Below are 17,087 nucleotides of genomic sequence, written 5' to 3'. Positions count from 1 at the left end.
CCCACCCATCCACCTTTTTGTACAATGGCCCTATAAGGTCTTGCTCCTTTGCTTGGGGTCAGCCAGATCACTTCCTTGGAGATCAGGAGGGAATCTGACCCCACAATCCCATCGGCATGGACTGGGGGAGTTTGCCTTCCCCTGTAGCAGGGGATGTAGCATCTGCCTGGGATCTCTGGGGCATGTTTAACACACCCCTTCCTGTCCTAGCAGGTGAAAGAGTGTTTGCTGTTTCAGGCGCTGGGTCTGGGAGCAGTCTATGAAGGTTTGCCCTTGAAGCTTCCAAGACCAGGCTGGACAAACCCTTGTCTGGGGTGGTTTGGTCAGGCGTGATCCTGCCTGGAGCGGGGGGCCGGGCTAGCTGTGACCTCCGGAGGGCCTTGCCAGCCTGACGGCTCTAGGATCCGGTGCTTTGCAATGCTTCTTCAGCCATGCTGGCTCATGAGTCCTCCCAAGCTCCTCAGGAAGATCTCTTCACCCCTAGATCCTCTCCATCCATCCAACCCCATCATTGCATTGTTGGAGAAGGAGGTGACTGGCCACCGGCCCCTTGACTTTGCACCATGTCTCCCAGTGGCGTCACATCCAGGGGGTGCCCTGATGCTCATGGGAGGCTGCAGAGAAAGCCTCCGGGGCAATGCCCCATCATGCTGCGCCAGTCCTGCTGGAGGGGCAGTGGCCCGGAGGAAGGGCAGTTGCACCTTCGGGTCCCTTGCAGTTGCTGTGTTAAACCACGACTGCTGCTGAATCGATGGGTGGCTGCAGGGTGGCTTCTGTGGGTGTCCCAGTGATCCGCTGGGGCTCAGGGCTACTTCAGGGGAAGAGGAGGATGGAAGTCTCGGGGGCGTCTGGCATGGGAGATGGGGGCTGGGTTTTTCTACCTTACTACTTCTCCTCCTCCACCTTCGGTCTGTCTGCACGTTAGTGCAGGGCCTGCGCTTGTGCATGTGTGTGCATGCATGTGTTTTGTGTGTGTGCATGCACCCATGTATTTTATGTATGTGTGCATGTATGTTTTGTGCGTGTGCATGTACGTATATGTGTATTTGGTACGTGTGTGTTAGTGTGTGCACGCATGTGTGTATAAGTGTATTTGGTGTGTGCGTGCGCATGTGTGTATTTGTGCGCATGTGTATGTATATGTGTATTTGGTGTGTGTGCGTGTGTATTTTCTATGTGTATGCATGCACGTGTGCAGCAGCTGGGGTGCAGAAGCACAGCCGTGGCCAGGTGCCTTCGGTGCGTCTGCCACCCAGGTGCAAACCCCAGTGCAGCTGCTGCCGTGGGTCCCTGGCTCTGCCCCCCGCCCCGGGCTGTGGCACCCGCCATTAGGCTTCGGGCTGGATAGGATTGGAAGCTCCTCGGAGCAGGACTCATTTCCTCTATGGCTGGGCCAAGGGCACCCCGCTCCCTGACGAAGGCTGGGGGCTGCAGTCCCCCAAAGAGCCCAGACTGGCAGCAGCAGCTGAAGTGAGAGCGTATGGAGGCCGGGGAGGGGTGCAATAAACCCAGAGCAACTGCTTTGCAAGAGGGGAAATTATTCTGGTGTCAGGGAGTTCATCTGACCCCTTAGATGCAGGTGTGCCTCAGTTTCCCCAGTTGGAAATAGCCCTTTCCTATCTCTAAAGTGGGGCTGGCATATAAATGCTTGCAGCAGATGGCAAGGGCTCAGCTCTGACAGCGCCTGGGATAGAAGTGAGTGTGTCCAAGGGAGAGGAGAAGGAAAGTGCCCCTGGGTTTGGAGAAGCAGGGAGGGATGGGGCAGCTGTGCTACCTGGAGGACCGCATGAGCTGGGAACTGTTCCCCTGGCAGCTTTTCGGTGGTGGGCACGGGGCAGGCTCTGCTTTGCAAAGCAGCTGTGTTCAAGCACACGGTGCCCGTGGCGGGAGACTTCCCCAGGAGGCAAAGCCAGGAGCTCGCATGGGTCGGGAGGGAGCTGGCACCAGACAGCTGCAAACAGGGCCACTGCATCGCGTGGGTGGTTTCCGAACAGCCGGGGCTGGCCAGGAAAGGAGAGGAGAGAAGAAAAGGCCTGAACAAAACCTCCCGGGGGAAGGGAAGCGGCCGGAGCTGCAAAGAGCACGTGTGAGCAAGCAGGGATGGAAAGAAAGGGAAGAATGGTCACTTGGGGAATAAAGGAGACAAAGGAGGGGGCTGGCGCCCGCGTTGAGCACCCCCCAGGCTGCAGGATGGGAGGCCGGTGGCTGGGCAGGGCGTGAGGTCCTTGGGGAAAGGAGACGCGGCTGTCTGGGGGGGATGATGGCCCAGGAGAGTGGAAGTGGGGGTGAGCCCAGTCAGGGGAAGAACAGGCACGCAGGATTGGGGGCAGGACCCTTGGATTGGGAAGGCTGGTTCTGTGACCACAGGCAAGACCCCGGCTCATCGCGGTCAGCCTGGGGACCACAAACACGGGGTGTGTTTGCTGAGCCGAAACTCCCTGTCCAGTCCTCGGACGTGTCTGCTTGGGTCTGAGAGTGGTCCAGAGCCCTCGCGCTCCCTGATGGCACACAGCCAGCCTCAACGGCTGTCTTCCTCCATGTGGAGGTCAGGATAGGTCTTCCCTGGAGATGGGTGGCTGGACAGATAGACAGGCTTCTGACTTTTTAAACCCTTTCTTCGAAAAGTGTGAAAAGCAAAAGGTAAAAACGCCACAGTGATTATTATCCCCCTTCCCACCTCCGCAGCACCCACATCTTGTGGGCAAGCATCAAGGACTAGCCTGTTCCTTGGATCTGTCGAGTGCATTTAGCACCCCTGGAAGTGGCAGAGGTGGGGTTAGGAGGACCGGGCAAGGGTGAGGGTCAGCAGGGGTTAAAGCCCCCCGGTCCCTGCCACAAGTCTGCTAGCTGCTCCTGGTAACAGAGCTCCTACTTCACAGCCCTTCACACTGCTTATAACTCCAGCTGAAAGCATTAACTCAGGGGTGCAAAAAACACTCAGTGACTCATTAGATGCTCAAGAAGGCGAGGCTTTGTTTATGAATCTGCAAGACAGGTGTCCATTTAACTCTAATGACTGCAGGACTAACGAAGTAGCATCTTTTGATGATTTTTGCCTAGTCTATTGTCATTTTTTACGCAGAATACATGACATAGCAAATCAATGCACATACCAAGACAGTTAGACTTGTTTTTGCCCTTCATCCCCCTCTGCTCCACCTGGGGCAGGTCCTCTTGGTGTCTTTGGGCAATGGGCCTGGTCACTGTGCAACAAGGTTGAGTGTGTCATTTTAGAAATAGGGCAGATACGGATGTGCCTGGCATGGTTCGGATGGGGATCCTGCCTCGAGCAAAGGGTTGGACTAGATGATGTCTGGAGGGCCCTGCCAGCCTGGCTGGTCTAGGATTTTTGCTTCTTGCAGAAGCAATGGAGGTAGAGGGTGCATCGGAGCTGCCAGCCGGTTCCTGCAGCTCTCCAGGACAGCCGGCTTGGCCTGGCCCAGCAGGAAATGGTCCGTGCAAACTGTGCCCCCCTCAGCCGCTCTTTTTGGGGCAGAGAAAGCCCATGGAGTTACCGACAAGTTCAAGCCCGGTATGCCCAGTATGCCAAAAAGGGTGGCAAAGCTGGGGGCAATCCAGGAAGATGCGGACAAGTCTTCTCCATCTCACCCTTGCACAAGAGACAGGTTCTTGATGTCGACAGGTCTAAGGAGCAGATGAAGGTGCTGGGGAACGAGCCCCTGCACAGGGGTGTTTGTATGGAGAAATGCAGACAAGCATATAAATGATGGTTCAACATACCTTTGCAGCACAGCAAAGGCCAAACTGTTCATCAAGGAGTGGACGCAACGGTGCTTTCTGGCACCTACTCCCGCCTGAGAGCTCGGCCGAACACACTGAGACCCACGCATTGGGCTGCAAGGACCGAAATAATTGCAGAGAAATGCTGTATGGCCGAGTCCCGCTCCGCGGCTGCCTGGGATTTCCTTCTGGGAAGGGAGCCAGGTACCTGCCGCTCATAGCCAAGTGGCTGAAAGGTCAAGTGGCCATCATATCATGCACCACAAATTGCATCTCGTGGAAGAAAGGTCGAGGCGCTCGAGCCCCATGGAGAGGGAATGGGAATAGAGAGGGAGCAGTGAAATGCATGAGTGGGGTGGGTGGCTGGGGTTCAAGGCCTGGCCTAGTGGGGCTGTGGAAAGGGGGTGGATCATGCCCTGGGCTGCTACTGCAACTGCTTGCACTTCTCAGCTTATAAGAGCGTGCGGCATTCAAGTCCCAAAGGCACCGATAGATCTTGGACTTCAATCTCCCGTCTGTCAAAGGCCATTAGCTCCCACAGACCCATCTCCCCACCGCCACACAGCCTGGGGACCTCCTTGGTCCAGATCCCACCGGTGTTCAGTAAAGCAGAGCTTCCCAAAAGCCCCCACCTTGGTTTGAAGATCATAGAGTCATAAACAACGAGGGTGGGAAGGGAGCTCAGGAGGTCACATCCAGTCCAACCCCTTGCTCAGAGCAGGACCACCTCCAAATACATCATCCCAGCCAAGGCTTTGTTTACCTGGGTCTTAAATACCTCCAAGGATGGAGATGCGACACCTCACACAGCGCAGTGCACCATCGCATATACCATGGCACGTATTTTTACCAGGTCAAAAAGAAACCAGAAGCTTTACTAGGCCCCCAGGCCCCCAGGGCTATATTATTCAATTTTGGATCAGAGCAAAAACTAATCTAACTGTATTTGAATGTGCATTCATTTGTTACGTCATCTGTTATGCATGAAAATGAGACTAGACACCGAGAGGACCTGCCCCAGGTGGAGCTTGGGGGGATGAAGGGCAAAAACAAGTCTAACTGTCTTGGTATGTGCATTGATTTGCTATGCGTAAAAAAGGACAATAGACTAGGCAAAAATAATCAAAAGATGCTACTTCGTTAGCCCTGCAGTCATTAGAATTAAAAGGACATCTCTCTCGCAGATTCATAAAGCAAAACCTTGCTTTCTTGAGACACGCAGGGCCCAGCTCATCATTGCAAAGCCTGGCATGTTAGGGGGACCAGGGGTCAGCTCTGCCATGAGGGCGGTGTCTTCTTTCCAGCCCATGAAACCCTGCTCTGTTGGCATCTCAGGGGACTTACTGTCCTTGCAAATCATGCAAGCCCTAGAGGGGACTGGCTTTGAAGAGAGGCATCTAGGCCAGGACCAGCTCAAGCAGGTCAAGTGGGATGTCCGCTCTTGGAAGGGAGTTGCCATGTTTCCTTGCATACACAACACCTGCATATATAATTTGCCCCTTGTTTTTGGAAAGCAGCCTGACAGAAAGAAAGAAACCTTTCTCGTAGTCATGGAGTAGCAGCAGCGAGGGAGCGGAGCCTGCTTCAAAGCCCCCTGCCAGCCTCATATGCCTGATGGCACACTGAGTCCATGCCCGTGTGCTGGGTCTGACCTTATGTGCCATGTCCAAGCACAGAGTGACCTGTGCGTTGATCCAGTCTGGTGCGTAGGGCCATTTCATCCAGCCAGGGGACTCCCCACAGGCCTGGAAATTTGTTTGGAGGGGAGCAGCAGCTGCCAGTGGTTCCCCACTGTCAAATTGCCAGACCCATGGAGAACCTGTATTTCTTACAAATAATGTGCACCCCAATTTCCACCAGCTGGTTTTGGGGAAAAAGCACAGGTTGTATGCAAGAAAATATGGTATTCTCCTACAGGGTGGAGTTTCATCCCTCCTATGGGGAGTAATGCTGCTGCATTGGACCAGGTGCTTTACGGGAGAAGAGCCACCTTCTTCCAGAGCCACACGCTGAAAGAGGCTGTGTGTCTCCTGCTCGTTACGCAAGAATAGTCGGAAGGAATTGCACGGGCACCACGAGACCCGCAGAGCTGTGTTTATTGAACACGCGCAAGAGGCTAGGCCCAGTTGTACGTACGTGCCCCTGTGCTGGCTGCTCCTGGAGCAGAGCGCGCAGCGAGCATCACTAGTGGGCTCACCAGCTATTTAAAGGCATCCTGCCCTATTCTTACCCATGACAGCAGCACGAGGAGCAGGATGAAGGAATGGTATAGCATAAAATTACAGACAACAAGGGCTGGACGGGACCTCGGGAGGTCACTTCTAGTCCAACCAGTGGGACCAGCCCCGACTGCATCATCCCAGACGAGGCTTTGTCTACCCGGGTCTTCAACCCCTCCAAGGATGGAGACCCCGCCACCTCTTGGGGAGCCTGCTCCAGTGCTTCACCACCCTCCTTGGGAGAAAGTCAGAAGGGTCCAGACTGGGGTCGGGTTTGCCTTCCTCTGCAGCGGGGGCATGGCCTCTGCCTGGGATCACTTTTGCAGCAGCAGGAGTTGGCCACTGTGGTCCCTCTGCTTTCCCTGCAGCAGGGTCAGGTGCAATGTCCTGTGTTGCGTCCAGGTTGACTGTAGCTTTGCTAAGAAATCAGACCCTGGGTTTGTCTGGCCTGGTTTGAACAGGGCTGATCCTACCTCAGGCAGGGGTGAGACTGGATGTGATCTCTGCAGGCCCCTTCCAGCCCCCCCGTCTCTGGGATCTATAATGAATCCCCTGGGTCAGATGAGTACAGCCCGCAGGCGTTTTGCCTTCCTCTGCAGCAGGCCTACTTGTCCTGGGATAAATCCTGAAATGGCTCATGGGGTAAGAAATGCAACACTTTCTCCCGGGATAGCACAATGAGCATCTGAATGGCTGTCCTGGGACTGCATCATTGACCTGATGGCAGAAAAGCAGCCCTACCCTCAGCCACTCGCTGAACCCTGATTGAAAGGGTGGTGTGTGTACATGCCAGTCCCAGGGTATTTGTGTTCTGGGACCAACACGGGCACACCTTGTCCCAGGACAAATGCAACAGCTGTTCCTAGCCTTGGTGTCTTCGGGCAATGGGCCATGGAGCTGCACAGCCGGGTTGGTTGTGCAATGTTAGGAACCAGTCAGACAAGGTTTTGCCGGGGTGGTTTGGATGGGGCCGATCCTGCCTCAGGAAGGGGGTTTGTGACCTCTGGAAAGCCATAAGACGCCTTTCCCCGCCACAAGTGCTGTGGTCTTGCTCCCTGCCTCACCCAGAGCAGGGGCTTCAGCTGGGCTCATGCTGTCTGTCTGATGGCCCCCGGGACAGGGGTCTCCTGGGTCAAACTCAGCATCCTTTCCTGCTCCGTGACACCCCCTGCAAGCTCCCACAGGCATACCTGGGCTCACCCTGTGCTCCCTTAGTGCCACCCCAGGGCGAGCGGAAGGGACCGTGGGAGCATCAGACGTGACGTGGGTCAGCTTTGTGACGCTGGAGCCAGCAGGCCACGGCGGGCAAGGTCGCAAGGACATTGCTGACGGCTGAGATAACCGTTCCCCACTGGCCCCGCAGCTGGGTGGGAGTGGGGCTGTAATCCGGTGCTAACTGCACCCATTCCTACCCCTGTGCAGGGGAGACAGCGGGGGCAGGTCACGTCTTTTCTGCTTCCACGGGGTGCCCATCTTTTCCAGCAAGAGAAGAAAGGTGCAAGGGGCATGGGCGGGGGAGAGAGCATCCCCACTTGGGGCAAGGCTTGGAAATGTGGCAGCGAGCACAGCACTCAAGGGCAATCCCAGCCCCCCACGACTCCCACCCCTTCCTCCCCTCGCAGCAGGGGCAGGCAGGGCCCTAGCACAGATGTGCGGGCTCGCGAGGCCGGCGCGGCCGCGGCCTGCTGGGTGGGTTGTGACCTTTACAGAAATGGTGGCTATACATGTCAGCGCTAATGGGCCCAACGCGGTGAGGCGTGGGCAGGGGGGCCGGCGGCGGGCGGGAGCAGGGGGAGAGGGGGAGCGGTGCTCGGGGAGGGTCCTGGACTGCTCCGGAGGGCTGGTCGGGGGAGCCCCGGGGGCTGGGGTGTGCATGTACATGAGTGTGTGTGCGTAAGTACATGGGTACTGTACATGGGTATGTGGGTGTGCATGTACACGTGTGTGCATAGGCACGCATGTATGTGTGTGCAAATATGTGTGCATGCCCATGCCTGTGTGTGCATGCCCATGCACGTACATGTGCGTTCATGTTTGCCTGAATGTGTGTGCTGTGTACATGCCTGTGCACGTGTGCGTGCATGTGTGCCCATGCATGTGTGCATACATGTGCGTTCCTATGCACATGTGTGCATGCGTGTGCGTGTGCATGTGCATTCTGGAGGAAAAAGGAATCAAAACCTATGGAAGAGGTGATATTTTGATTAGACCAGCTAGATATTTGCAAACAATTATGGTTTTATTTGCAAGCTTTCGGGCACACTCACCCTTCGTCAGGGACAGGAGAGAGCAGATGATTGTAAAAGTTCTCCTAGGTAAAAATGAAAATTCCTAGTTCACATGAGGGCTGAAGGTGTGGTAAAGCCTCCTGGTTGGAATAGCTCATTTTGTCCAGGTTAGGCACAGAGAAAGGTTGAAAAACGTGTGCGCCTTCCACGCCGTGCTCCCTGGCTCTCCTGCCACCCAGCGACCAGGCCCTGCAACAGCGCTGCCGGCCGGCAGTCAGCCTGGGAGAGCTCATTCACCGACGGCAGAGTTAAACCCCGGGGTCAGGTCTGCTGGGCGCAGTCCTGCCGCGAGCCTGAGCCCACTGACAGCCACTGGCACAGAGGAGCCAGCAGACAGCCCAAGGGGGACTCCCGGGCACTGCTTGCCTTTGAAGCCAAGCCCTTGGGGGAAGGAGTGGCTGCTTGCAGGGATAACCGAGCATCAGTGCTGACACTGGCACAGGTGGCGCGAGAGACCAGAAGCCTGGTGTTTCAGGGGCTATCCTCTCTGAGTTATCTGGTCAGCCCTTTGCACCGGGACCATCTTGTTCTGTGCTCGTGCAGCATCCAGCACAGTGGGGAAACGGGTTCATGACTGGAAGGCGGGTGTGATAGCAATGCAAATAACGCCCATCAAAATCCATTCCTGTTCATGCTGTGGGGGGCAGAGTTGGCTGGGCCTCAGCCCCACACAATTCAGCTTCATCCAGAGCTTGCTGGTCCCAGTCTTTATGAAGCTCAAGGAAAGGACACAGTGGGCACATCTACACGTGCGCATTTACTGCTCAGAAACCAAATTTACTCCATAGTACAGGTGTGTGTCTACATGTGCACACCTATACTGCGCAGTAAATATGGCGACTTATGCCAGTGTGATACCTGCATCATGCGGATATCAGATTTACACCTGATTATTCACTGTGCAGTAATGCATGTGTAGACATCTTACTGCACAGTTACATTGTGTGTGGACTGACTCGGGACTAACTTTAGGGGTCATTCAGGATGAGATGCTGCCTGGGAAACACAAACCCAGTTAGGTCTGTTCTGGAGTCTCCCCTCCTTCTCTCTGCCCCAGGGAGGGCTGGTCAGGCCCGTCGGGTCCAGCGAGGCAGGTCTGTGGTCCCCAGGACTCACTGCCTCTGAGGTTGCCATCCATGCCTCAGGAGCTAGGACAGTCTGCTGCTGCCCCCCAGCCCAGCAGTCAGGGCCCGTGTCACCTCTGTGCTCCTCTCTCCGCAGCGTACCGGACCGTGTGCGGAGTCAACGGGCCGCTGGTGGTGCTGGACAACGTCAAGGTATGCCCCACAAATTCTTCTTTAACCCTTTGAGGGGTGCTTCTCCATCCTCAGCCCCTGGCTCCGTCACCCCTGCAGACTGTCTCCCCTCTCGCATCCCCACCTGTCATTCTCTCCTTTCCTTCCCTGCCCAATTCATCCTTCCCAACGTGGATTTAAGGCACCATCTTCCGCCAAGGGGACTGGGGCTGAGGGCATGTGAGGGCTCCAGGCAGGTGTCTTCCCCCCAGCCCTGCAGCTGGAGATGTATTTGGCTCTGATGGGTCCTGGAGTCATCCCGCACGGTGGGGCGGTTAGCTGCTGCAAAGAGCCAGCCCGAGGATAACTGACCCAGAGAGCCCCTGACATCTTGAGAAGCCAAGAGGAGGGTGAGAGGTGGGATAGGACATGCTATGTGCATGGGCTGAGGCCCTTGGCTCTGAATCCCAGGACAGAGGAGGCTGCTGGGCCTGCCAGGGCCCCCACGGCTCCCTGCTCACGCGTGGGGCTGGGGTGTGCATGTACTGGGGTGTGCGTGCACGGCCCCTGCACCCCCTGGTCTGGTCTTCCCCTGACATGGCATGTGGCGCTTGCTTGGAGCTCCCTCCACTGGCCGGATACAGCCAAGCATCAGGGTGTCGATGACGCCGGACATGGGTCCACAGGAAATCAGGTTGGTCGCGTGTTTGGCTAAATCAGACACTAGGCAGACAGCATATGCATACACACGTGTGCGTGTGCATGTGTTAGATACATCCAGGTGCAGAGATACATATATGGCTCTGCCGCTGGATGTCTACACATGTGTGTGCATGTGGCTGTGTGTGTGTGTGTGTGTGTGCATGCATGTATGCATATGTTAGAGACATCCAGGTGGACACACAGATACGTGGATCTGCCACTGTATATGTACACGTGTGTGTGCATGTGTTAGATACATTCAGATGGAAAGCGATATATGGATCTGCCTCTGTATGTGCACACAGTGTGCATGTGTGTGTGTGCATGCATGCATGTGTGCATACATTTGCGTGCACGTGTTAGATACATCCAGCTGGACAGACAGATACATGGATCTGCCACTGTATGTGTACACATGTGTATGCATGTGCATGCATGTGTGCATATGTGCATGTGCATGTGCTAGCTATATCCAGGCAGACAGAGATGGATGGATCGGTCTCTGTATGTATATGTGTACACATGTGTGTGCATGTACATGCATGTTTGTATACGGGTGTGCGCATGTGTTAGATCCATCCAGGCAGACAGACAGATGGATTGATCTACCTCTGTATGTGTAGACATGTGCGCATATGCATACATGCATGTATGTGTGTGACTGTGCATATGTGTGTGTGTTTGTTAGATACATCCAAGCAGACAGGTGCATGTGCCTCTGTGCGCATATGTGTACATGTGTGTGCATATGTGCATCTCTGTGCATGCAGATGGGCATATGTGTGTGTGTGCATGTGTTAGATAGACCAAGGTGACCAAATAGATGGATGTGCCTCTGAGTGTGTGCACTTTTGTGTATGTGTGTGCATATGTCTAGAGGTGTGTGAAGGGGTGCATCAGCATGATGCCTCTGCAGGCCTGTAGTCAGGTGCGTGTTACTTGGGTGTGTTCAGAGAGTGCAACACCTTTCTGGGGGATGCTGCATCCCCTCCACACGCCTCCACATCAGCACATGGCACCTGCAGCATGGTAGCCAGGTGTCGTGGGTGGGGAGATCACAGCTAGTCCCGCCTCTGCTCCAGGCAGGAGCAGCCCAGGCATGTGTTTTTCCCAGCCTTGCAAAGGGCGGATGTAGGGGGTGTGGCACAGCATCCCCTACCATCACATGTTTTTCTCTCATTAAAAAGAAAAACAGAAGCTTTACTAATGTGCTAGGGGACTAGCGCAACACTATTCAAAGCAAAAACACATACAACTATTGGAATATGCACGGATGTGCTAGATTATATATGACATCTAAAATAAAAATCACAGCCAAAGCAAAAACAAAATAGAGTCCAAATAATCCAAAGATATCGTGTCATTAGTCCTGTAGTGGATACAGTTAAATGTTCAGCTCTTATTCCGATCCATCAAACCAAATCTCGCCTTCCTGAGCATCTTAACAGTGCCTCAACAACTTCACTGTCAGTCATTTCTACACCTGAGTTTACATGACTGCACCGGAGTGAAGGTTTTTAGCCAGAAACAGAAGCAACCTGGAGGGCTGTGCTGGAAGAGACATGACCAGGACGGGCTGGCAGACAGCGACACTGCAGAAGAAAGGATAGTTTGAACAGGGGGACATCAAGGCCCTTTAGAAGGAGAAAGAGTTGTTCACACCCGTGGAGTAGAGAGATGAGCAGGAATCAGGTAGAGGATAAAAAGCCATGAAGTCTGTTGACTCCCTCCGTGCTCCCTGGAGAGAAATGGGGCTGCCATTGCCAGCAGTTGGCTTTCAGGTTTGGGTGGGGAAGGGGGTGCGACAGCAGCCCTGTAACCCACCCCCCTGCCTGGGGCTAGCCCTCATACACAGCTCCCAAGTGCGCTGCCTAAGACAGCAAATACACCATCACCTGCCCCAGGTAAAGCCGGGGGCCGAGGGTCCTGCCAGTGTACAGCCTCTGCCAGGGTAGGGACAGGTGTGTTGGGACCCCAAGAGATTTGGACCCCCTTCCACCGGGCAGAACAGAAGCCCCCATTGCCAGCCCCACCCCGTACCCCTCACTCCTTATCCCCCAGCCAGCAAGATGCCTTTCCTGGTATGGCAGCCTGCAGAGCAGGGCATCTTCCCTGGGTATTGCCCTCCCTGCATTTCCCAGGCTTGGATCCCACAGTGCTTCTCCAGCCCCGGCCCCTTTGGCTTCACGGGAAATGAGCCCAGACGCGTGCCTGGGAGAAAGCGGGGCCTTCCCATTACCCAGGGCCAGTTCCCTTTTCCACCCAGGGACAGGCACCATCGGCTAGAGGTTGTGGCAGAACAAGGGCCCTCTTGTGAGCACTCATGTCCTGGCCCCGAAGGCATCAGCCCAAAGCAAGCCCAGCTGAGACCTCTGGCTATTGGTGTTGGCTGTGTCGGGCATCACATGCACATATGCATGCATGCACACACACACGTAGACATACAGGGGCAGATCCATATATGTCTCTCCAGCTGGATGCATCTAACACATGCACGCACACACGTGCATATGCCCATGCCGTCTGCCTACATGGGTCTGGGCATCCCAAAGGCACTGGGTCCCCGGGTTCAACACAGCCCCCTCCGCAAGGGCTTGAATAGTGCCATCCCTGCCCTGTGTGCTCAGGAGTTAAAGGCAAGTGCCTGGGAGATGCATCCTGCACCCTGTGCCAGCCTGGCTGCAATCCTGGATTGCAGTGAACGGTGCCCAGAGACCAGGGCTCCCTGCTAGATCTGGGCTGGGAGGAAAAGGAAAACCATTGCACCTAGGGCTGCATGTGTGCCCTGGAGGACTTCCCCTCCTCCTGCTGCTGCGGGGCTCAGGGGGTTTTAAGAGGCATCGAGTGCTGCTGCAGCCCAGGCTGGGGATGGGGACCGGGCTGTGCCCCTGACCAACGCCGCAGGGTCCTGGCTGGAGGGCCTTTGTCCCTGCCCTCAGGCTCAGACCAACCCTGCACTGGGGCAGGAAGGGATTTCCCCCCTGCTCAGACTGGGGGGTTTGCCTTCCTCTGCAGCGGGGGCACGGCCCCGGCCTGGGGTCTTTTGTGTGCTTTTAACAACCTGTGCAGTTTCAGGACATCGGCAGAGCTCTCGTCCCCCTGCTTTACCTGTGGCAGCGTCAGGGGCTCGCAGCATCGGCGGGCAGCAGGCCTGGTCGTTGTGCAACAGGGTCGTTGTGTCGTTTTGGGAACAGGATGTGTCTGGGCTGGTTTGGATGGGGCTGATTCTGCCCTGAGCAGGGGGCTGGATCCGGGCATGGACCAGGACCCCCGGAGGTCCCTGCCAGCCCGGCTGTGCCGATAGTGTGGCTCAGGGGAGCAGGTTTCATGGGCAGAAGGAGGAGACCATTGTCCACTGGTGCCAGGTAGGGCAGCACCTAGCACAGCAGAGGCAGCCAGGGCTCTGCAGCCTGCCCATGCTTGCATGCCAAGGTCAAGTCCAGCCAGGCTTCGGGGGTCACGATCCACGCTCAGATCCTGCCTGTCCTCCCTGCAGATGCGCCTGGTGCTGGGATGGGGGGCAGAGCCCGGACATGCTCTCATGCTTTGGGCTGCTTCCAGGGGCCTTCAGAGTCCAAAACAGCCTGCTGGGCCCCTTCCCGTGTGCATCTCATCCCCGCAGCAGAGCCGGGATGAGATGCACAAGTTTCCAGCGGTGGCTGGGGTGGGGGGGTGGGACAGCACTCCTGCATCCCACAGGTGCTCAGACCCAGCCTCGCCGCCCAGCATGGGGAAGGGGCTGCATTTTGGGGGCTGGAGATGGATGCAGACCACCGCGCGGATGCCCGTGTCCTGCCAGGAGAGGAGCTCCCAGAGGCCCCGAGGGACACTGCCTCCCTGGGTGCCCGGGGCAGGTGCAGGTCACAGGGTGAGGCTCTCCGGGCCATGCGATTCAGGTCAGGATTATTCTGGGCCCTTTTGACCTGTGGAATCTGCTTAAATCTCTGGCTGAGAAGCTTAGCAGTGCCAGGCTCCCCGCGCCACGGGCTGCAGGCAGACACTGCCAAGCGCGCGCTCCGGGACACCGAACACCCCCTCGCCCCGGGAGCTTTCCTGCGGTGCCCGTCCTCATGGCATCCACATGCTGCAGGGAGCCAGTCGCACATCACCCCGGGAGGCACGGCGATGCTCCCAGCCTTGTGTCAGGGGTGGGGAAACTGAGGCACGGAGACATGGATGGAGCCTACAGGCTCGCTGCCGTGTTACCCACCGGCGTCGGGGCGTCGGGGTGTAGGGACAGGCGCTTCTTTCCTGCCCGGCTCCTTCAAACTACGCGCTGGGAGAAGCACCGCTGTACTTTCTCCCAGGCCACGTGCCCTCACATGAGCCACGCGCCTCGTTTTCGAAAGGCCGCGTGTCACGGCCCGGTGCCGGCTTCTTGAAGCTGCGCTGCAAAATGACCGCCAGCCGTTCTCCTAGCCAGCAAAACCGAGGGCGGCTGTGCAGGGGTCTCTGCCCGCCGGCTGGGAGAGAAGCCGGCAGCCTTTTCGCAGCATGCTTCTGTTCTGGCAAAGAAAACCACCTCCCTCGCTGACATTTTGGAGGGCGGATTTTATGGGGGGAGAGGTGCATGTGCAATGCAAGTCAGTGCAGCACGTGCAGGAGGGGAGTGGCTGGAAGAGGTGGGGAGCGGGGTCTCTGGGGCCTGGTGCTGTACGTGTGTCGTAGCAGAGGGTCTCAGTCGAAACATCAGACTGGAAGGGGACCCCAGGTCCCTTCATTGCATTCAACTCCCTTCACAGGGTCATAGAGCCCCAGGGCCCCGAAGGGGGGTCTGGCCTGACCCCTTGCAGGGGTGCAGGATGCTGCTCCTCACCCTCCCTTCCCAGAGATGATCCAGCCTCCACTGGGAAACCTCCAGGGAAGGTCGCTCCTGGGCCCTTTTGCCCCTCTCCCACCCTGCCTTGGGGTCCCAGCGATCTTTGAGGCCCAGGTAGAGCTGTTATGCCCATAGGGCAGCTAGGGGGAGAAGAGACTTGCCCTGGGGCACTCAGGAAGTCAGTGGCAGAGCTAGGAACGGAGCCCCGGTCAGTCTCCTGGCTCCCAGCCCAGTGCTGCAGGAGGAGAGGAGGGCATGGGGGGGCGGGAAGGAGAGTGCAGGTGGGGGCAGAAGGGACTTGCAGCCGGGCTGGGTCTCCCCACGCAGTTCCCAGCCCCTCCAGCAAGGGGTGGGCTCCTGCACGGGGCCGGAGCGGCTCTAACCCTTGCCTCGCTCGTCTCCCGGCAGTTCGCCCAGTACGCGGAGATCGTCAACTTCACGCTCCCCAACGGCACGGCCAGGAGCGGGCAGGTGCTGGAAGTGGTGGGGTCCAAAGCCATCGTCCAGGTAAGGCACCCGCCCAGCCCACCTCCCAGCCCAAACTTCTACCTGAGGCAGTTCGGGGGGAGAAGAGGTGCTGCAATTGTTCATCTATCCATTTATCCCAGGGGAAAAGAAGAGTGGACTCGTATACAACCTCACGCCGCACAGCGGGGTCAGTCCCCCCCTCTGGGGCACAGTTATCCGCGGGGGAAGTTACCCCAGGATAGCAGCTGTGTGCCCACTCCCCTACGCTGCTTCAACCCCAGGGTAACTGTTTGCTCAGTAGAAACTGCTTTTCTCCCCACTGGGCTGTGCTGGCTGCTGTATAGGGTGGAGGGGATCCTGCCCCCCACTTCTTTCTGCTCCATGTGTCGGGGGGGTTTTAAGCCTCCTCCAAAAGTGCTGGGTGCTGCAGCCCGGGCTGGGGATGGGGCAGGGCTGGGCCGATGCTCCTGCCATCACCCACCCCGTGGGGTCCTTGCTGGAGGGTCTCGCCCCTGCGCTCAGGCTCAGCCCAACGCTGCACTGGGGGCAGGAAGGGATTTCCCCCCTGCTCAACTGGTCCAAACTGGGGGGTGGGTTTGCCTGGGCCTGGGATCTCATGAGTGTATATGAACAACCCTTGCAGTGGCAGGACGCTGGCTGCTGTGGTCTCCTGGTTTTAAATGTGGCAGGGTCAGTGTGATGTCTGTGTGCTGTGAGGGGGGACAGTAGTTTTACCAAGAACTTGGACACTGGGTTTGTCCGGGCTGCTTTGGACAGGGCTGATCCTGCCTCAGGTAGGGACGGACTAGACGTGAGCTCTGCAGGCCCCCTGCCACCCCATGTCTCTAGCATTTCTACGATACCACAGCGATGGGCAGCTGCCTGCAACCCAGGGATAGACAAAGAGAGTGGACACTGGGTCTTAGGGACCCACAGATCTAGTCCGACCCCTGCCTGAAGCAGGATCAGCTCTGTCCAAACTGTCCCAGACAAGCCATAATCTATACGTATCTACCCTCACCCCTGACACAACATAGACCTCACTCCCAAATCGGCCACAGGGAAAGCAGGGGGACCACAGCAGCCAATATCCTGCTTCTATAAAAACAATCAGTGCCAGGGGATGAAATGCATGAGAAGTGGGGATGAGCATCTGTGCGCTCGGGGGCTCAGGTGATGCATGCACCATAGCCTGGACTGGCTGCAGCCCCTTTCTTGCAGGAGGGTCTGCATGGTACAGCCCCGTCACACCCCTGCCACCAGCAACAGTCTCTAAAGCCGTGCTTGGACTTTGCACACCATAAGCCAGCATTGCCCTGGTGTGAGGGTGCAAGGAGGAAGGTTTCAGGCAAGGGCCTTCCTGGGGGCTGGGGAATCTGCAGGGGAAACATGAAGGCGATGGGGCAGGGACAGGGGAAAGGTGTATCCATCCCCAGTCCTGCAGGGTGGGTGACCAGTGGTTCACTCTATTGCCTTTACAGGACTAGACATGGCCTCTGCAGGTGCCTTCCAGCCCCACTTCTCCATGACGCTGGCTGATGTCTTGTCTTCGTACTTCGTCTTTCCATATCTCTATAGTCCCACTTTCTGCTTGGGCTTCTGCAGCACTTTTCCA

At 56.9% G+C, this 17,087-nt stretch overlaps 1 protein-coding gene across 1 annotated transcript in view; it reads left to right on the top strand.

Moving 5' to 3' along the window:
- The window catches only part of ATP6V1B1 (ATPase H+ transporting V1 subunit B1), a 54,490-nt gene that overhangs the window by 14,685 nt on the left and 22,718 nt on the right, over positions 1 to 17,087 (top strand). The window contains exons 2-3 of the mRNA XM_090035162.1: positions 9,470 to 9,525; positions 15,413 to 15,511. Coding sequence (XP_089891288.1) covers positions 9,470 to 9,525; positions 15,413 to 15,511 — 155 coding nt within the window. The remainder of the gene's footprint in view (positions 1 to 9,469; positions 9,526 to 15,412; positions 15,512 to 17,087) is intronic.

This window comes from Crocodylus siamensis, chromosome 2 (genome assembly GCF_052110815.1).
Source record: "Crocodylus siamensis isolate JL-2025a chromosome 2, ASM5211081v1, whole genome shotgun sequence".
Taxonomy (NCBI): domain Eukaryota; kingdom Metazoa; phylum Chordata; order Crocodylia; family Crocodylidae; genus Crocodylus; species Crocodylus siamensis.
The sequence above is the reverse complement of the archived record's forward strand: the minus strand, read 5'-3'. Positions and strand labels throughout refer to the sequence as shown.